The 22,592-nt window shown below is 37.7% G+C and overlaps 1 protein-coding gene across 1 annotated transcript in view; it reads left to right on the top strand.

Annotated features, from left to right (window-relative positions):
- The window catches only part of NSF (N-ethylmaleimide sensitive factor, vesicle fusing ATPase), a 210,981-nt gene that overhangs the window by 145,858 nt on the left and 42,531 nt on the right, over positions 1 to 22,592 (top strand). Inside the window, 2 exon segments of the mRNA XM_027872966.1 lie at positions 16,828 to 16,894; positions 19,566 to 19,645. Of these exon segments, the coding sequence (XP_027728767.1) occupies positions 16,828 to 16,894; positions 19,566 to 19,645 (147 nt within the window).

The raw sequence follows: 22,592 nt of genomic DNA, 5'->3' as shown, positions 1-22,592 counted from the left end.
AGAGGGAGTGGGACAGGTCACCAGGACAGCACACTGTGTGGTACTCCACAAAGCCTGAGGGAAAGAGCACAGCACCCAGTGAGGTCAGCTCTGATCACTCAAAAGTCAATTGGGGCAGAGACAGACTAGTGAACTCTGAATTGCCCCATTTGAGAGGAGGCTGAGACGCTTTGAGTCTCAGTCCCCAAAGGAAACACATTCAGAGGGAAAGGAGTCAGGAAGTGAAGGAGAAGAAAAATAAGGGATAAAAGACTGAAAGTACCAAAAATTTCAGGAAGATGAAATCTCAAAAACCTTGAACAGATAAATCAATAAGAATAACTGTGGAACAGAAGGAAATGTGACCTCCAGATCTAGTAAACAAGTTCAGGCATCTATGAATAAATACTGCATAGTAAAGGAAAATGATCCAGTACTTGATAAGACAGAGGACCCTGTGGAATTTGAGTAGAACATGGAACTACAACATGCTAGTCCTAAGTGATTTCAAAGAGAACTGAGAATTATGAGAGCAGCATTTATGTCCTGCACCAAAAAAAAAAAAAAAAATGAACACAGTAGAAAAACTTGAATCTGCAATGGTAAGCCTCGCCAAAGAAACAGAAGAGAGAACAATTGATTGGGAATTCAAAAATGCAAAGAGCAACCTTGAAGAAGAGAAGCAAAAACCAAGAACATTAAAAGAAAGTATGCTCACTATGCAAACCAAACATAGTGATCTTAAAATCAGGATGAAATAGAGATAACCTAAGGATCGTAGGTCTCCCAGAAGAATATGACAGGAAAAAAACAAAAACAAAAAACCCTTAACACCATAGTGAAGGAAGTAACAGAAAGGAACTGCCCAGAACTTAAAATGAAACTCCAATTGAAAGAATTCATAGATCACCTCCAGAAAAAACAAACCAACCAACCTAAGGCTGCAAACTCCAAGACACATGGTGATTAAATTTAACAATTCAATTAAAACACAAGTTCTAAAAGCCAGGAGAGATCTTCAGATACAAAGGAAGGAACATTGGAATAATGCGCCCACTAAAAACAGGAGGAGGGAATGGAATAATGTCTTATGAAGAGCAAGGGAGTTCAGGGTACAGCCCTGGGTGACCTATCGTACAAGTCCAAGCTTAACCTTACAGGATAAAAAATGGAACTTCTTTACTAAAGAAGAGTTTGAAACATTTTTAGAAAGAAAACCAGAATTTGAAGAGATTATTTCCTTCTTAAAGTCTCCAAACAACAGAAATGCAGAGAGAGTAAATAAATGTAACAGTCAAGGACAGCAACAGAATAAAAACATATGGAATATTAAGAGACTTCATTCTCAGTGTACCCAAGGAAACGGGTGAGGGCATAAATCTGGTAGAGGTAACAGTGAAAAAGCAGACAGGCAGTGTTATTATGAACTGAACCTAGTGACACCCTGCCTTACAGGTGAATGCTTGTTTTCCGGGACTACATTACAACATAGGAGGATACACAAAAGGGAGGGAAGGAAGCAGGAGGATAAAGAGGAGTGAGTGATGTGCCAAGGTCAAATGAAGGGCCAGCAATGAGAGGAAGGTAACCTCTGTGGTCTCAGAGAAGAGCCTACAGGGGGAATGAGTGAGGAGGCAGAAGTGAGGGAGAGATGGAAAAGGGAAGAAAAGGAAGGAGGCCTTACTTTAGAGGTGGGAGGGGGTTCCCTGACGAATGGTCCTATGAGTGAAGGGAAATGAAGCTGTTATACTGGATGAAGCCTGGGAGATTTGGTGCTTAAAAAGTCTACTTGGCATAGGAAAGGGTAAAGCTGGCACCTGGAGGAGTGGGAGAATATGGACACAGGGAGGAGATATCCAAGCAAATGCAGAAAAAAAGTCAGCGGAGGGTACAGATCAGTAGTGCGCTATATAATCAGTGTTGTGGTTGGGGAGGGGCCCTACCATGAGGCAGTGTCCTTTCTGACACCTGCAAAAATTGGCATTATTCTGAGAGTGAGGCACAGTGGAAAACGAGAATCCATGGGAGTAAGGCAGTGGCAGAGAAGGCTTAGAGGTGAAAGCCTAGACTGGATACCTTGGAAGCTTTGATTGTATGGAGAATACAGAGAAAGGAGACAAACCAGAAAATTACAGGGGTCAAGAATCAGAGTAAACAGAAAGACAAGATAACGAATAGAGTGAGAGAAATCCTTTATGGAAAGGAGTGCTTAAAAAAAAAATTTTAAAAACTGACTACAGGACTAGCTGAAGGAGAGAAGGAAAAAAGAGGAAGAAAAAATATATAACCAGATAAAAGCAGGAGAAAGGAACTTATAAGCAAAACCTTAAAGGGAAAGGGGTAACAAACAAGAAGAGGTGATTACAGGCAAGGGGAATATAGCCAATAGGAACAGAGCCACCTTTAAAAAAATGAAAATAACAACAACAACAAAAAGATTACATAGCAGTTTTAGTTAAAGACATTTTTAAAAAATATTTTTGTTAAACTTACAGGTCTTAGTTAACATCTATAACAGAGGTTCTTAACCTTTTTTGTGTCACGGACTCCTTTGGCAATCTGGTCAATCCTATGTAGCCTTTCTCAGACTGTTTTAAATGCATAAAATAAAATACATAGAATTACAAAGGAGAATAATTGAAATAATAATCAAACTATTTTTTTAAAGTTCACAGACCCCAGATTAACAATCTCTGGTTAATAAGAATGAAGCATTGGTTTAGGAGATAGAAAGTATATTATTGCCTCCAGCTTTTGTTCCTTCTCTCTTTTGCACAACTTAAATGGGAGATTGCTTGAAATTTTTGTTTTTCTTTTTAGGGGGTGGTGTGGTGTGGTGTGGGGTTTCTTATGGTGAAATGCTTCAGCCATACACTAAGTACACTGGTCTTGTACTTGGAATTATCATTGTTCTATTTTTGTAGGTTTTTCATATCCTGCTTATTCCAAAGTATTCAGTAAACAAGGCTGGAAATCATTTTGCATAACTACCCCTTTCACTGTGTCATTAAGTAACCAGTAAAATACAAACTTCTGATTTTGAATTACATTTTCTTCACCAAGTCTTACCTATCAGATGAAAAGGAGAAAGATCTTATATGAAGGAAATAAGGAAGAAAGCAAGAAGTCTGTGTTATGGGTGCATGGAGAGACCTGTCGATTACATCACTATATTCTTGGAACTTAAATCTTATACTTGTGTGTAGAAAATGATTTTGTTTTTGTGGACTTATAACCAATGACCATTCTTATTACCTGTTATTATGACTTATTTTGCTACTTTTTATAAGAGACATGAGAACAAGACTAAAGTGGAATTTAATTTTAGTTCATTTCTAGGTTACAGTTAGAGAGGAAAGAATTGAGTAATTTGATCTAAGTAAAATGTTTGAATAGGTTAAGTAAAGGTCTATATTTCTATAAAATGGTCTACTACAGATATATGATACATTATAGTTTTCAAAGGATCAAAAATTAATGGAAGACAGTTTTCATTAGCTTTGCAAGAAAGAAATAATCTTCTCTGAATGTTCTTCTATAAATCCCATTGCAAACTGGTGTCTGCATAGAACAGAATGGTGGTGTCTAATCCTCTTCCTTTCATGGCTTAGTTTATACAAAGAGCAGAGCTAGAAATTGGATCTTTTGACATCAGTTTCTAAGCAACAGATTTTGGATGCTTTTGGTTAACATCCTAATATGTTTTGTAGTTTGGTTTGTTGAGAATGTGAATCTTTTGACCATAGTGTGTTGACTCTCAGGGAGTCTGGTATGTTTGTATCTTTAATACTGTTAGTTAGCTGCCACCATATGTGTATATGTGCACATAGATATGCAAACATTATTTTTCTAAAAATTTGCACTGTATTTTGTGTCCTTTAGCTGATTAATTCCCAAAGGAGAATGCACTAAGTATAGATCTTTGACAAAATGTAAAAGCAGAAAAGTACTTAGGGTTTTGTTGTTATTAGAAGAATTCTAAGTTGAGTAAAGTTTGTGTTACTTAATCCTATTGAATTCAGTTCAACAAGCATTTGATAAGTACTGACTGTTTATAGAACACATTACTAGGTACTGATGGAAATACAAAATTTAGAATAAAATTTGGGGACACATGTCTCTGCCCCAGTTGAATTATACTTTAGTAGGATAATAAACCACCTGTACTTTATGTTTTGGGCCAGACCTGTGATTTCATCTATTTAAGGAGTTCCTGATGAGAAAACAACTTCTACTGATGCAGAGCAACACCCACTCTAAAATTTATAGCCTTAAAGAGTTGCCTGGGGTACTGAGAAGTTAAATGATTTGCTCAAGGCTACACAGGCAATATGTGTCAGAGGCAGGAATTAACACACTAGGTTGGCCTGACTTCAAGGTTGGATCTTTACCCACTGTCCCACACTGTGTAGTATCTATACAAATAGATATAACATACAATAATACAAGATAAGCACCAGAGGTATAAAACAAAGTGCTTTCTGTGAACAAGGAAGGCATCGTGGAGGAAGTGGAATTTGAGTGGATTTGAAAGGAATGCACTATGCAGGGTGATAGAGAATATTACAGGCATAGGGACTAGCATGAACAGAGACAGAAAAACTCCAAGACTTTCCTGAATTATTTTCCTTTCCATGGATGGATATTTCAGTGTATTACAAGAAATTCAAGTACTTCCTGACTTTCTCGCGTAAAGGTACGATCTCAGAGAGCATGTAGAGCACAAGGCTCTGAGGGAATATGTTTCTTCTCCCACTATTAGAATATAAGCAATTTATTATCATCTCATTCCTTCTAATTGATTAAATATTTTACCTTTTCCTTTCTCTTGACTCTAAAAGACTATATGATTAATGATAGTTGGAGGATAATTAATATTGTTAGAGATGGGATTTTTTTGCATTTCCATTTCAATATTTCTGTTTAGCTCTGCTCTTTTCATCAGGAATGCTTGGAAATTCTTTGTTTCGTTACAGGTCCACTCCTTTGTAAGATTTTACTCAAATTTGTCAGATAAGTTATTTTTTATTGTAAGCCTTGATCTTTTGCCTTTTGGAATGTTATATTCCATGCTTTTCTCTCCTTTATCAGTGGAGCTGATATATCTTATATGGTCATTCCTGTGGTTCCTTCATACTCAAACTCTTTCTTTCTGGCTGCTTGTGTTCTTTTCTTCTTGACCTCAGAAACTTTTAATTTTGGATATGGCATTCCTTGGAATTTTTAGTCCAGGCTTTCTTTTAGGAAATAACCAGTAGATTCTTTCTGTTTGCCCTAAAGTTTTTTACCTTGCCCTCAAGTTTTTATATGTCTGTAGGTCTGGGCAGTTTTCACTCATGATTTCTTGGAATATAGTGTCCTTTTTTTTAAATTGTGGTTTTCAGGGGGTCTTATGATTCTTAGATTATCTCTCTTTAACTTGTTTTTCAGGTCAGTTGTTAACTCACTTGTTTTTGTAAACTGGTAATTGCTACCATTATTGTGTATATATTTCTTTGCAAACGAACCAATGATTTACATTACAGTACCAATTGCTTTTTGACACTAATTTTCTAGTGAATTTATAGTCATCATATCCCTACCACACCCTATCCTCCTCACTTCAGGTCCTATAATTCTTTCAAGACCCCTAAAGAGCAAGAGAATCAAACCTAATTCATCCAGAAAATATGAAGAAGTTAGCAAAATATGGAGAAGGAAAGTCCACTTAGACACACATTTGTTGAAGGTTTGAGTGCCGTAATTTTAAAGAACTTTAGAGATCATTTATTTTTTTTATTTTTAAATGAATTTGTATTATTTTTATTTTTAAATGATTTTGTATTATATTAATCATAACTTTATTAGAGAAATAACATATATAACACCATTTGACAAGCCTTTATTTACATTTTTATTATCTATGTTATTTTGTTACATCTAAAGAAGATATATGTGTTATATAAAGAAAACACTCTTGTAAAATATAATTCCATGGACCCTATGGGCCAATATTCATTAGAAAAATTAGTCTATAGTTTTCTTTCTCTGTTTTTGCTCTTCCTGGTTTAGGTATCAGCATCATATTTGTGTCATAAAAGAATTTGGTAGGATTCATTCTTTGCCTGTTTTTCCAAATAGTTTATATAGTATTGGAATTAATTGTTCTTTAAATGTTTGGTAGAATTCACATGTGAATCCATTGGGTCCTGGGCATTTCTTCTTAGGGAGTTCATTGATGGCTTGTTCAATTTCTTTTTCTAAGAGAGGGTTATTTAAGAATTCTATTTCCTGTTCTGTTCATCTGGGCAATTCATATTTTTGTAAATATCCATTCATTTCACTTAGATTATCAGATTTATTGGCATATAATTGAGCAAAATAACTCCTAATATTTACTTTAATTTCATTTTCATTGGTGATGCACCCTTTTCATTTTCAATATTGATTAATTGGTTTTCTTTTTTTTTTAAATCAAACTAACCAACTTCTTAAGTTGTTTTTGGCTGAAAAAATGGCTCACCCAGACTCTTTATGGGCTTTTTTTTTAAATAAAACTAGCTCCTGCTTTTATTAATTAGTCCAATAATACTTAAATTAACTCTTTGATCTATTTTCCAGTTGTTTTCCCAATGAGATATTTCACATTTTCTTCTACTTTTTTTTATTCTTTTGACTTTGTTTTATTGTTTCATAATGTTTCATAATGTTTCACTTGCCCTGTTCTAACTTTTAAGGAATTATTTTCAGTGAGCCTTTCTACCTCTTTTTCCATTTGGCAAATTCTGCTTTTTAAGGAATTTTTCTGTTCAGTGAATTTGTGTGACTCTTTTACTATTTGGCCAATTCTGGGTAGTTGTTTTTTTGTTTGTTTTTTTAAGCTATTGTTTTCTTCAGTATTTTTTGGTGCCTCTTTTACCAAGCTGTTGATTTCTTTTCATAGTTTTCTTGCATTACTCTCATTTATTTTCCCAGTTTTTCCTGTATCACTCTTATTTGATTTTTAAAATCCTTTTTGAGCTCTTCCAGGAATTCTTGTTGGCTTGTGTTCACTTCACATTTTTCTTTTAAGGCTTGGCTTATAACTGTTTTGACATTGTTGTCTTTTTCTAAGTTTATGTCTTCATCTTCCCTTTCACCGTAATAGCTTTTTATGGTCCAGTTCTTTATCGTTGTTGTTGTTTCCTTATTTTCCAGCCTGTTTCTTGACTTTTAACTTTATTTTAAAGTTGGACTCTGTGGAAAGGATACTGTCCCAAGAGTCAGGCTTTTTATACTGCTGTTTTCAGAACTAGTTCTGGGGATCTGTGAGTTTTTGGTGCTTCCAAGGTGGTGTGATCCCAGAAGAGGTGTAGTCACTGTTCTCCTGGCCTGTGCTCTGGTCTTTACCTAGGAAGGGACCTTGTTCCCCTGCAGCTACCAATGCTATTGCTCTTTTCTGCCTTGGAACTGAGACCAGGGCCCCTGCTCCCTTGTGAATGACCACAAGCACTCTTCTCCACCCTGAAACTGTGACCAGGGCCCCTGCTCCCCTGTAGTTGCAAGTATTAGTGCTCTTCTTGGTCCTGAAACTACAGCCTGGAACCATGTATAGTCAATAGGGTCTTGCACCCAGTGCCAGCCAAGGTTCCTCTTTTTTTTGTCCAGTTGTCCAACACCTTACCATTTCTGGGCTATGAGCTCCCAGAGCTACTTCTGCTGCTGTCAGAGCTGCCTCTAAGGCCCCATCCTAGTGTTGCTGCAGTCTATGCCATGCTCCTAGCCAACTCCTAGGCACACACCTCTCTTGTCAACTTCTTAAGTTGTTTTTGGCTGGAAAAATGGCTCACCCAGACTCTTTGTTCAGTCTGCCACTCCAGAATTCAATATAAGGCATTATTTTAAAGTTGTTTGGAGGGGAATTTTGGAAGAGTTCAACTGAGTTGCTGCCTATATGCCTCAATCTTGCCTCCACCCTCCCTTAGCAAGTATTAAGTGCCTGCTCCGTTGCTAGGCACTGAACCCCTGCCTTCAAAGAACTTTTGTTCTATTGGGGAAAACAACAATTACACAGAAAATGAAATATAAAAAGATATTAAATAGATGCAAAGTAATTTCTAGGAGGAGGGCATTAGCAACAGGAGGGGATCAGGATAGAACTTCCTATAGGAGGTGACACTTTGGCTAATTTCTGAAGGAATCCATGGCTTCATAAGTAAGAGGTAAAGAGGGAAATAAAATTTTCTATGATGGATGGCAAGTAGGCAAGTTAGTCTGGAATGTGCAATGGGGCAGGGGGAAGGAAGGATGGCGTAGAGGAAGTTGTATACAATAAGTCTGGAAAGGCAGGTTGGAGCCAGATTGTGAAGAGCTTAAAAAGACAAACATGAAAAAATTTGGAACTCAACATTTTTTTAAAATGAATGTTAAAAATGTTTTTACATGTAATTAGAAAAAATAAAATACAAAAAAAATTAAAGACAAACAGAGAAATTTGTATTTTAACCTAATGGCAAGAGGAAACTACATAGTCAGACCCATGCTTGAGGAATGCCATTTTGGCAGTTGGGTTTTTGGAGGATGGGTTAGAAGAAGAAAGATTGGGTGCAAAGTAGGAAGTTGTTACTTCCAAGATAATGTACTGAATTAAAGTGGTTGTAGAGTGAGTGAAGAGCAGGGGATATATTGTTTGATATACTGTGGAGGTAAAATGGACAAGATTTGGCAAACGGTCAGTCAGCAAATTTTTATTAAACACCTACTATGTGCCAAGCACTGAAACTAATACAGTATTAGGGGTGAGTGAGAGAGTAGAGTTAAAGCTGACTTTGATATGGTGAAACTGAGTAACTAGATGTTGATATCACTAAACTTAGTGAAGTTAGGAGACAGCTTGGTAGGGAGGTGAGAGAGAGGATGAATTCTGTTTTGAACAAGTTGACTTTGAATTGATCATGGGGCATCTACTTGGACATGTCCAGTAGGCAGTTGGTTGTGTAAGACTAGATTTAAAAAGAAAGTCTGGGACTGGATATATAAATCTGAGTCTTCTACATGGAGATGCTAATGAAAACCATGGGAACTAATGAGATGAGGTAGACTGATAGACTGACCTTGATTCCAACCCAAGCATAAGAGTAAAACTGTATCCAAAAACCCACAAATGAGAGGCCAGCAATGTCAAATGCTGCAAAGCTCAGGAAGTATACAGACTGGGAGAGATATTTAAGTGATTTGCAAACAAAAGATATAAATAAAATTTTATTTAAAAAAAAAGAAAACTGACAGTCTTGAAAGGAGGATTTGTATTTGATTAACAAAATCAGAAGACATATTGCAAAGGGAGGAGAAGTGAATGGAGGTAAGAAAATGGAGGCAGGGCAGTGAATGTAAGTAACTTTTTCTAGGAATTTGTCAGTGAAAAGGAGAGACCCAAAATGAAAGCTTGAAGGGACAGTGGGGTTAAGTGAAGAGTTTTAAGGGATGGGGAGAAGATCTGGGCATGATTGTTGGTTCCCAGGAAGGAAGGGAGGGAAGGAGAGAGGAATTTGTTAAGTGCCCACTATGTTCCAAGCACTGTGCTAAGCACTTTACAAATATTATCTCATTTGATCCTCACAACAACCTTGGGAAGAAGGTATTATTACCTCTATTTTACAGTTGAGGAAACTCAGGCAGACAGAAGTGGAGTGACTTGCCCAGGATCACACAAGTAGTATCTGAAACGGAATTCAAAATAGATCTTCTTGACTCATCAGTTCCAGCTTTCTAACCATAGCAGTGCTTAAGCTGCCTCAGAGAAGGAACCAGTGTAGCGGATAAGGAGAATTAAAATTGGAGATCAAGAATGACAAAAGGGGCCAGCTCCTAGTGGGGGATGGGAGATCCAGGGCACAAGTAGAGGAATTTGCAAGAAGGGGCATTTCTTGCTCTGTGACTGAAATAGAAGAGGGGAGAGCTGGAGATGGTATGGAGGTGATTTGAAATGTGGAGTTGGAGATAAGAAGGACCTTGTGCCAGATGGCCTCAGTTTTTTCAATAACATGAGGTGAGGTCCTCTGATGAGAGGGGACGTGTGAGGGTGTAAAGGTACCTTTGGAAGAGAAACCATTTAAAACAATATGTATAGCACTCTCAGGAGAGAAAGGACTAGAATGCAACAGGGAGGGTCTAGGGAGATCATGTAACATACTTTTTAGTGGATCCGAGCAGCCCTTCCTACAGCAGCATTCGGCAGAGTGGACACAGCTGAAGAATGGGCACGGAGTGGGTAGATGTTGTAAGGTGTGCAAACCCAATGTGATTCTTGTTTCATAAGTGAGGAAACTGGAGCTTGGAAAGCTTGTGAGTGACACAAGACTACAGGAGTCAGTGGTGAAGCCAGGTATTCTAACTTGTCCACTGCTTTTGTTGTTTGTTTGTCTGTTTTTCCCATGACATCATTTTACCCATTTGTATTTTAATTTTCATTTGGTCATTACTAAGTCATTGAGCAATTGTTGAGCTCATGGTATGTGTACCATTCATAATAGTAATTTTTACACTGCTGGGTCCCAAATTCTCAGCCCTCTGACACTGGTATTTTAGTTTCCTTACTTATGCCTCTCCCCTTTCCTAAGTCAATTCACATAAAATTGCAGTGGCTTTCCTGGCTTAGACTTTAAATGCCTCTTAGCCCTTTAGCCTGGCAACTAATCTCTTATCATTTTCCAGTTAGTAGAGTGTGAGTGTTTTCTTTGTTTGGCTTCTGCTGGAGTCCCGGGTAAAAAAAACCAGTGGAGGGAAAAGGCTGGGAATACTAGGGGGAAGTATTGAAAGGATGAAATATAACCGTGGAGCATGTGCTGGAGCAGACCCAAAGATCCCAAGGAAAGGACACAGGGAAGTGTTGATAAATGTTTAACAACTGACTTGTGGGGGTAGGAGTCATATCTAAGATACACTTCTAAGTTTGATCTTCATTATTAACCTTTTCTTCTATACTTAATCTTAAGTCTAAATAACCAGAAAACAATAAATCAAGCCCCAATTTGCATCATTTGTCAATTTCTGAGTTGCAAATGCTCACATTAAAAATTTAACAACCAGCTCCCTGGAATTGGTTTGAACCAGTTCTAGCACACCACTGGGTAAAGCATACCAAGCACTATATCCACCAAACAATCTTCAGTTGTGTTAAATAGGAGAGTAAGCATGTGACTGTCAAGAGAGAGACTTAAGACTATGCATGTATGACTATACTCAGAGCATGTTAAGTTACTGAAATCCTACATGAGGAAATGAGCCCCAACTTGAAGACAAGTAGATAAAGTGTTTTTCTTGTTATCATAGTTAAATTGAAATCAGATCAAGTTGCAACTCAGACAGCATCTTTATTGTCAAAGTCAGTAGGTTGTTGAGATGGTTGCAGGAGCCAGGCTTCCCTCCCTGGCTACTAATTAGCCCATTAGCAGTTCTTTTAGCTACCAGCCTTGAGAAATTACTGCCTGTGGGCTATTGCTAACTGAAGCTTTTTTCTTCCTGGATGCTAAGCAATCCAGTAGAACCACTGGAGTGCAGGTTGTTGCTTTGTGAATTATATGATCTAAGGAAGGCAGTAAAGGTTCTGAGCACAATTCTTGGCTTCTGCCTACCTGTCCAACTGTGAACCTCTTTGCAGAAGTACCAAGTGGACCTAGGAAAATGGACCTTCTAGCATTGTGGCCTTCCAAGTTGCTTTGAAGTTGAGTTTAGATTCCAGAAACTTGTATAGCTGAGGCAATATCCTGGAAATGCTGTTATACTTCAAGTCTATAGGAATGATGAGAGCCCAGTGGAGGTAAATGTATATTTGCATTAAAGCCTTGGGTAGGATTTTGAAAGATATTTTCATTTCTGCAGCAAAAAAGAAGAAAGTTTTTTTTCTTCAGATACCATATAAATTATACTATAAAAGTATGCTCTTCTGCATTTTCTTTCTGAGACAGCTGGTATCACAGTGGGTAGAGCAGTGGACCTGAAGTCAGGAATACTTGAGTTCAAATCCAACCTCAGAAACTGACTAGCTGTGTCACCCTAGGCAAGTCACTCAACCTCTGTCTGCCTGAATTTCCTCAACTGTAAAATGGGGATAATAATAGCACCTACCTCCCAAGGTTGTTGTGAGGATCAAAAGAGATAGTATTTGTAAAAGTACTTAGCACAGTGCCTGGCACATGAATAAGTACTATTATAAAGGTTTCTTTCTTTCCCTTCCCTTTTTGTTTTCCTCAAAGAGCAGCATGGTATAAAGAATATTAAGAGGGCTGCTTCAGAAGTGTTCCTTTGCTACAGATTCACCATCCTTATTACAGAGTAATTATACATATGTAGTGCTTTTTATTATTTTTGGTAACAAAGGGATCAATATTATGGCCAAAAGGCTGTGGAATCTAGTCTTTGTGATTCAGATTCAAACTCTTTAGTCTGACATTCAAGCATCCCCATGATTTGGTGCTCCATGGGTTCCCTTAAATTTAAGCCCCTGTCTCCAGAAAGAGGTGGGGAACTAGTCGACAGGAATAATTAGAATGACTGATGAATCCATAAGTGCAACTACTAAACACCATAAGAATTTTACCAACCCCTCCCCAGGTGTATTCTCACCCAGTTTACTCTGGATGCTTATCTGAGACTGGTGCATTTGCACAAGGCTCCCCAACTTCCTTTGTCCTCTTGGGTATAAAATAGCATGAGCTCCAATGTTCCTGTTGGTTTGTGGTCCTGATACAGCTGAATAGCTTTAGATAGGACTTTGGGTGTGCTGTGACATGTTCTGTTTCAGAACAAAAGCAATGCAGGTGTCTGTGTCACAGACTGGCATATGTGCTCCCTGCAGCCTTTGTTTTAATACCAATAAATTATAGCTAGGTAAGTTCCCTTTAAGTTTGAGCTGTGTGTATCTTCATCAAATCACAAGAGACTACCATTATAAGTACCATTACCAACCTGCCTTTCCAGCTTTATCTTACATCACTCCGCCCTCCAATCAAGCCATATTACTTGTCCCTGCATACACCTGCCCCCTTCCCTTTCCCTGCTTCCAATCTTTTCCTCATTCTTCCCATTGCCAAGAATTCCCACCTCTTGCTCTTCTACCTGTTAAATTCCTATCCAGTCTTTGAATCCCAGCTCAAATATCACTGCCTTCCTTGATTTTCCCCATCTTCCCCTTCTCCCACCAAATAAGTTTTTTTTTTTCTTCTGTGACAGTCACTTTTGTGACAGTACCCTCCCCTGGTTTTACTCCTAGCTACGTGGACTTCTAATCTCCTGTGGCTGTCAGCTTCCTCATATATAAAATGAGGGAATTGAACTAAATTACCTCTGAGGTTCCTTCCAGCTGATGGTGTTATGAATATTCCTGATATTATGATGTTATGATATATTCCTGAATTGTGGGTGTTTCCCAAGGCTCTGTTCTGGGTTCTCTTCTCTCTATATACTCTTTCTTAGTAACATCATCAGCTCCCATGAGTTTAATTATAATCTCTATTCAGATAATAAACAAATCTGTATATCCAGCCCCAGTCTCTCTCCTGAGCTTCAATTCTGTATGACCAACTACTTCTGGTACATTGCAGACTGTTTTGGAGACATCACAATGCAACATATCTAAAACAGGATTCATCTCCCTTCACTCTGAACCCATACCTCTTTAGACTTTCCTGTTTGTGTCAAAGGCACCACCATTCCTCTAGCCTTCAAGTTCCCTAACCTTGGCACTATCTGATTCCTGTCTGTCACCCTACATATCCAATCAGTTGTCATATCTTTCCATTTCTACTTTCGCAGCATTTCTTCCCCCTTGATCCCTTCTCATACAGCCACCACTCTAATTCAGGCCCTTGTTACCTCTTGGCTTGATTGCAATAGCTTCTTAATTGGTCTCCTAGCATTAAGTCATCCCCATTCCAATCTAGTTTCTACCCTTCTGCCAGAATGATTTTCCTAAAACAAAGCTCTGATCATGTTACACCTCAACTCAGTAAACTCCAGTGCCTCCCTGTTGCTTCTAGAATAAGACATAATCTCCTCCATTTGGCTTTTAAAGCACTTCACAACCTGGCCCCAACTTATTTTATCAGCCTTGTTATATATTACTCCTTTTTCCATGCTGTACAATCCAGCCAATCTGGTCTTCTTGTTTTTCCTCACTTGGTGCTTTATTTCCCATCTCCGAGCCTTTGCTAACACCATTCTGGAGTGCACTCATCCCTACTTCACAGAATTCCTTTCTTCAAGATGCAGCTCAAACACCACCTTCTAGAGGAAGCCTTTACTGATCCCCATACTTCAAGTGCTCTCCCTTCCTAACATATTTAATTTTTAACTTATTTTTATAATTAATAACTTATATTTAATTACCTTGTATTTGTTATATATTATGTATACATTTATTCTATTATATACTTACATATGTGCTTGTCTCCCTTGGTAGAATGTAAGCACTTTGAGAATAGGCATAATTTCATTTTTCTGTTTGTATTCCAACACCTAACAGTTCCTAGCACATAGTGCTAATCAGGGCAGCTAGGTGGCACCATAGTGCACAGACTGCCAGTCCTGAAGTCAGGAAGACTCATCTTCCTGAGTTCAAATTTGACCTCAGGCACTTACTGTGTGACACTAGGCAAGTCACTTCACCTTGTTTGCCTCAGTTTCCTCATCTGTAAAATGAACTGAAGAAGGAAATGGCAAACCACTCCAGTATCTTTGCCAAGAAAGAGTTGGACACAACTAAAATGACAACAATAATAAATGCTTATTTCTTGTGGCTTGCTTTCCTTCAACCTTCATTGAGCACTTTGCTTAAATTTTTTAAGCATTTACCACTTGTCACTTTATATTATTGTTATTCATGTTTGTATCATATCCCCCAGTAGACTGTAACCTTTATGAGAGTAGGCACCATATTATGTAGGCTTCAGGTTCCTCATCTGTAAGATGAGAAGATTGAACTAGATAATCTCTATAGTTCCTTTCAGCTCTCAGTCTTTGATCTCTAGTTTGTATTTTCTCTCAGCACCTACCTTGGTAAACATTCCAGGTACTTAACAAATGTTAGTTGAGTTGAATTAAATTGAATTCTCCCTCCTCTCACTTATCTGTTCCCTCATTTGCTTTCATTCTCAGTGGACTCTGCCCTGGGGACTTGTGTCTTTTACCCCAAATGCCTCCAGTGGCTGACCCCTTCCCTTGGATTGTCCCTGTTAACCTGCCCAAATGGCAAGTTGTTTGCTGCCCCATGAATAGGGCAGAATCTTCTCAAGAGAAGCAGCCCAATCCCTTTGTTGTACCCCTTTCTTACTGGTTTTGAGAAACATTATATAATATGCATGAAGGGCAACTTGGTAGCACAGTGAATGGAACACTAAGTCTGGAGTCAGGAAGACCTGAGTTCAAATGTGCCCTCAGACAGTTGGCTGTGTGACCCTGGGCAAGTCACTTAACCCAATTTGCCTCAGTTTCCTAAAAAATGAGCTGGAGAAGAAAATGGCAAACCACTCTAGTATCTTTGCCAAGAAAACCCCAAGTAGGGTCATAGAGAGTCAGATGTGACTGAAACAACTGAAAAACAACAATAAATGTAATCTGCATATTGCGCATCTGACTTCAGACAAGCCACTTCATTTCTATGGTCCTCAGTTCATCTCTAAAATGAGGTTGAGGGGGCAGCTAGGTGGCGCAGTAGATAGAGCATCAGCCATGAAGTTAGGAGGACCTGAGTTCAAATATGGCCTTAGACCAAACACTTGGCACTTTCTAGCTATATGACCCTGGGCAAGTCACTTAACCCCAAATATAAAAAAAAAAAAGCCAAACATAAAATGAGGTTAAACTAGAAGATCTTGTAGCTATTAAAAATCAAGCAATTCCCAACATCAAAAATGATTTTGTGGTTTTCTGCCTGGGTGACCTGGAGAATTGATAGCTAATACCAAGGTAAACTTAGGGAAATTAGGAAGGAAGCTCTTTAGGGGATAGGGCAAGGAAGTGAATTCAATTTTAGACAGGTTTAGTTTGAAGTAATAAGAAGATATCAAAATGGAATTATCTGATTGGCAATTAGAATGTCTGTAAACTGGAATTTCATTTTGACCTGCCTAGGGGTAAAGCCAGAACTGGATCACCTGATGATTACATGTAGAATGTACGGGAACTTGGGAGATCACTTAGGAGCTTTTTATAATAGTTTGGGTAAAAATGTGTGAGTGAGGGGAAATAGAAGTGTGGTGTGGTGGAAAGGTCCTCAAATTTGTAGTGAGAACTCTTGAGCTTGAATTCTTCTTCTGAACCTTATGACCTGTGTGGTTAGGGATGACACTTCACCCCTGTGGGCCTCAGTTCCCTCTTATGTAAAACAAGAAGTTGGATTAAATGCCTTATAAGTTCCCTACCTGTTAAAATAATATGATCCAAATGGTAATGGAAAAGAAGGGACAGATGTCAGAAACCTTTCAGAGGTAATAGGATCAGAATTGGTGGACTGACTATAGGATAATGTAAAAGGTGAACTTCAGATCTTCCTAGAAAATTACACATTGGTTGTGGCATAATGGAAGGAACATTGGAATGATTAGGAAGTCTGGGTTCTAGTAGGAACTCTTTGGTTAACTAGAGACATTTTGGTCATGCCAGCTTCCCTCCCTGGGCCTCAGTTTCTTAATCCATAAAATAAGGGGATTAGATTGATGTCAAGTTTAACATTTTAGGATTCTGAATGAGTGTGGTATAGATTAATGAGGTTTTACTGTACTTTCTTTAGGTGTTGTTTAATAATAATAATAATAATAACTAAGGTTCATTTTCTTGGGATTTGTCATAATTATGAAGCTCAGGAAAATAGTAAGTGGTTTTGTTCTCTTACAGATCTTTGATGATGCATATAAATCCCAGCTCAGTTGTGTGGTTGTGGATGACATTGAGAGACTTTTAGGTGAGTTATATACATTGGTGTATATATATGATATGCTATAACTAATATTTTTATTATAAAAAAGAATAGTGAGTATTCATAAATTTAGTTTAGTATGCTTTATTGAAATGTCTTACTTTTAATGAGATCCAGTGGAAACAGCACTGTCTTTGGAGACAAAAGGATCAAATTTTGGTTCTGCCACCTATTATGGAACTTTCAGCAAGTCGGTTTACCTCAGTTTCTTTGTCTGTAAATGAAGAAGTCTAACTGATCTCTAAGATAACTCAAGCTTTTAATCTATGATCCTATGCACAAGGTTAAAATCCACATCTCTTAATCCAAAGTCATCCAGTCAAGTGTTTATTAAGTGCCTACTATGTCCAAGCACTGTGCTAGGTGCTGGGGATACAAATACAGAGAACGAAATAATCTCTGCTTATGAGAAGCTTACATCCTAATGGGGAAGACAGCCAAGATATGTGTGGGGGAAGGGTGGGCCGGGAGACATTATGTGTGTACGTTTGTGTAACTATTTTTTTTGTATACATATACATACAAAATAGTTGCAAAGTAGTTAAATTGGGCACTAGCTGTTGACAGGAATTAGTAGAATTTACTGCTTGAGCTTCATCTTGGAGGAAGGGGGCGAGATTCTATGAGACAGGTGAAGAAGGAGTACTCATTCAAGGCAAGAGGGCTGAGCAGTACCACAGGTGTGGAGGTGGGACCTAGAGTGTCATGTGAGGAACAGAGACAAGGCCAGTTTAGCGTTGTCATAGAATGTGGTCACTGAAACTAGCAAGAGAGGTTGGAGTTGGGTTAATAGGCCAGTAGTGCTTTTCCATTTAAATATTTATAGCCAGATGGGGACTGGGCATCCGGGCTGCCCTGGATCTGACCATTGTCATACTGCACTCTGCCATTTCCTTAAACCTCTGTAGTCCTCACTCTGCGGCTTCTGACCACGCTGGAGCCATGAAGGGGAAAAAGTAACGAAACATGTATCTTGAGTGGAGTGTGTAAAGTGGGCCTGGGGCTTTTGTCAGTGATATTGGGTGGAATTTATGGCTGGTGGGTCTGTTTTAATTATCAGCTAGCACAACCATCTTCATATTCTGCTTGCTGTCTTTCTGAATTACTGTCTAAAAGATGGGTTGCATCAGGAAAGTCCATATCCTACCTCCACTCAACCCCCCCCAAAAAAACTAGGCCCTGGAATAGTTGTCCCAATTTGTTGTATTCTGGAGGTGACTCTGCCAGCAATTCACCTGCGCTGCCATTGCTATTTATGTGCTGGTCATATGGCCATGTTCTCCATGGTTTCTTCTTGTAGCAGGCCACGTTAAAATAGATGCTCCCTTCCTTCGTACTAAGTAGCTGCTCTACTCTACTCCCTGCTCTACCTTCTCCCAACATATCGATCAGGGAGATGGTGCCAAATGTACCACTGAACAATTTCCATGTTTATGTAGTTCTTAGGTACTAGAGAGAAATTGATTGTACACATAACGTGGAAAAGTTAAAAATGGAAGTTAAGGGGAATTAAGTACAATATATTTTAATACCAATAATACTAATAAAGCGTATTTATAAGTACTGAGCAATTGTTTTAACCTCATTCTAATCAAAAGAAGAACCTTCTCAGGCTATAGGTAATTACAGTCCTTTCTTTTAGCTTTAGCGCAGTGGGTGAATCTTAAGGCTGAGGAGGATGGGGGAGGGGAGGGTGACACTCTGGACTTTCAGCCTCAAGGTCACCTGTAATCTTCTAGATCCTCAAGTGTGGACTTTTGACTGAATCCAAATTTCACAGAACAAATCCCCTTAATAAAAGGATTTGTTCTGTACAACTTGGACTCAGTCAAAAGGCCACACCCAAGGACCTGGAGGCCCCAGGTTCCCCACCCCTGCTTAAGGTGTTAAATAGGTAGGTAATATTGGCTAAATTCCTGTGTCTCTGCTATTTATTTAGTTACATAGATATACCATATGTACATAATATGTAGTAATTGATTTAAATAATATTTTAGCAAGTGTTTAATAAATGTTTCCTGATTATTTATCTTACTGTAATTTATGTTATTCCTTCATTTTAATTTTTATTCTATATGTGTGGACCTGAATTCTTAAAATTTTTGCTAATTCCTCAGAACTGCTTAGTAAAATCCAAGTCACAGAATCTTAAAATTGAAAAGAGCCTCTAAGGTCAAGTCTAGTCTGCACATGACCAGAATGTCATCTAGCCTCTGCCTAAAGACCTCCCTTCATGGGAAATCTTAGGCTACCCATTTCCAATTTGGACCAGTTTTCATTGTTAGAATGTTTTTCTTCACATTGAGCCTAAATATACCCCTGAGACTTTCATGAACTGCCCCTCATTCTGTTTCTGGGACCAAACAGAGCCAGGCTCTTGTACATGGCAATAGCCCTTCAAGTTCAAGATAGCTATGATGTCCTCACTCTTTTAAGTCTTTTCTAGGCTAGCCATCTCCACCTCTTTTAATTAATATTCATATGGTACAGTATCCAGTCCTTCCCTCACCATCCTTAGACTTTTTGCCTTGCTTTTGGGGACACTTGGTTATTGCTTAGCATGTGTGTGTGTACTTATTGATAAATAAAAATGTGAACTCTCAAAATCTGTACATGTGTGTTTTTAATCCACAAACATAACATTCTTATCTTTTAGATTATGTCCCTATTGGACCTCGATTTTCCAATCTAGTATTGCAGGCCCTTCTCGTATTACTGAAGAAGGCACCACCTCAGGTAAAATCAGTTTTAACAAAGCTCGATAAGTAATGGTAATGTTCATTAGTGTTTTGTAAAAGGCATACATATTGTTGCACTGTTGCTGAGTAAAGTCAAAGTTTTGGAGGAATTTTGTTTTTATTTTTGTTTTTTTTGTTTTTTTGTTTTTCCTACTGAACTGTGATTTCATCAGTGTGGAAAGTCTAGAACTCCAAGTGTGGAAACTTCCTACACTATTATAGGTCAGCAACTTCTCTTTACTGTTTTAGAGGATTGCCTGGGGGCACTGAGATGTTCAGTGTGGTCACACAACTAGTATGTGTCAGAGGCAGAACTTAAAACCAGGTCTTAAACAGTTTTCTGTTTTCTTGAGCATCTCCACAAGTGGAGTCTTCTTCTGTAGATGTTTCCAGTATTTTAATCTTTCTGATTAATTTATCAGAACTTTTTGTTTATTCTCTGGTTTATAAATTTGAAATCATTTTTTAAATGAAGTAAAAAAAATTTCTCCACCATTTCTGTTATTGTGTTTAGGACCTATTAGAGGTCATGTTTAGGTAAAATAGGTTGAACACACACCCTCCCCATTCTCATTCACCTTTATATTGAACTTTCTAAAAGTTTGTGTTTTGGAGAAACTTGGAATTATTTCATGAAAATATTTTTTAAATTAATTTATATTTATATAGAAGGGTTGGTTTTCTGATCCTTTACTGACTTGGAAAGGTATTTGGGAAGCATGAATACAGTCCAGATTTTAATTAGTATGCTTACACATTTTATTCATATATGTTAGAATCTATTATGCTACCAAAATCACCAATCTTCCAATATACTTACAGGAGTAAGTTAGAAATATTAAAATGTAGTATCTGCTGGAACCTGATTGGTTATATCGCAAAATATAAATTCACTTGATTGACAAAGTAAGCAAGCTTTTTTTCATCCTGTAACCTTAAAGATATTACAGTCAGAAGCCAAATATAAAAGTTTTAAAGTACTGACTTGAAAACATTAATATCAGTGTTTGGGAATAAAAATGATTTAATCTTTTATCTGAGACTGGAGTTAATCTAAGTAACATAGAAAAATTAATGTTAATCTGATGTATCTAATTTTTAATCTAATAATTTAATATTGTATTCAGGATTATAGTGTAAAGGAACATAACTTACAAAGACTTTGGAGAAGTTTTTATTATCCTTCTGTAAACTTAATAATTAGAGTTTTAGCTTCTGTCAGGTCTTAGAAGACCTTTAGGGAGAAAAATTCTCCTTTAGGGAGAAAAGAATATGCAAATTTCCATTCCCTGTTTCTTTTAATGTTCACATAAATTTAAATTTACCGAGATGAAAAATCAATCTTTACCAATCTTCCATCCCTAAAAAATCTTTTCTGAGATCCATTTTTCCTCCTGCAGCCTTAATTTGGTAGTTTCAAGCAGATGGACTATCCAGGGTACACACTTTTCTAGCCACCAAGAATTGTTGGTGAAATTTGTTCTCAAAGTAAAACAAAGGAGCCACCATTTTCCACAGAAGTCCCTCACCACAATATTTTTAGTTACACATTTTTACCCCGTGCTAGACTTTGTACAAAGGAAATTACACTTAGCATGCTCCAATCGTGGAAATACTTGCAATCAAACTCAGACAGTAGTGGTAGAGGTAAACCTGTAGAATGGGAATGCAGATTTTAAATTGGACAAGAGCAGAAAATGAGCTGTTTACATTTATAAATGATAGTAAGCTGTTTTAGGGTAGGATTGTCCCATTCTTCTTGTATACACCATAGCACAGTGACCATAGTAGGCGTTTAATAAGTAATGAATGAATGAGAACTCTTGTGATGTTGTTTGGAGGGTTGGTGAGTGGAAACATTTATCAAGGGAGGATTCAGAAAGAAATGGGACTTCATAAGCTTCTCAGATGTTGGAAGGGATGTGCATTTAGTATATCTGATATAATTTGGAACAAAGCTAAAAGACAATTGTATAATCAGTTAAGTCAGAATTTCTTTAAGGAATTGTAAAGTTGCAGATATATGATGGTGATTAAATAATAGAAGGGAGATAAAATACTAAATAGCATTAAAGTCTTTTGAAGCACAAGCGGTCATCCTACACTTAATCAGAATTTGGCAATTGTAACCTAGGCTTCTAGGTGAGATGGTTCTTTTTTATATTTGGATGTGGGAAAGGAGAATTGAATAGTCAAATTATTTCTGGGTGGCCTATAATTCTCTAAATAAAAATATTATCATGTGTTCTTATATGCTTTTTAAATTAGCATAAACTGTTACTGAAAGTAAGGAGAATCTTTCAGGCAGATCCTAAGTTGAGAATTTTTGTCATTGAGAGATAGAAATGTTTTTTTTTTCCAAGCCATTATCAGTAAGGCTTTTCAGGTAGATTTCTTCAGTGAAATATTAAGGGTGTATGACTGTGGAAGTTTGGCAAAACTGTAGAAACACGGAACTGTCAAGTGTCATTGGTAAGAAATTTGGCACTAAGCAGCTCAGCTGTAGGCATTCTTCTAAAAAAAAGAATGTAATTGCACTGATATGCAATGCAATAATAATAAGCCACACAGAAACCTTAATTTTACATATGGTATGATTCTACCCAGAAAAATCATGTGTGCACATGCCCGAGCAAGACAATTACTTCAGGGGAGCTGTGTTGTGTATCAAGATACTCCCACCCCCACTCCTGTCCCCCTGCATTGTAAATTGGCTCACTAAAGCTGGCGTACAAACCCTCCTGTTCTCCTGTGTAATTGTCTGAGGGTTTTGCCCTTCCATTGCAGGTCTAAAAATGAATGTCAGACTCGAGTCACTAAGATAATGTTCTTTATAGTTTAAATTTTGCTAAACAAATACTTGGACTTGTATGAACCTGGAGTTGAGTAGATGTGTTTCAAATTTAGCCCTATAAAGAACTTAATGATCGGTTTAGTGTCCCCTT

Source organism: Vombatus ursinus, unplaced genomic scaffold, assembly GCF_900497805.2.
Source record: "Vombatus ursinus unplaced genomic scaffold, bare-nosed wombat genome assembly UNPS02014801.1, whole genome shotgun sequence".
In the NCBI taxonomy this organism is placed as follows: Eukaryota; Metazoa; Chordata; class Mammalia; order Diprotodontia; family Vombatidae; genus Vombatus; species Vombatus ursinus.
Note: the sequence above shows the minus strand (reverse complement) of the source record. Positions and strands in the feature narration are given on the sequence as shown.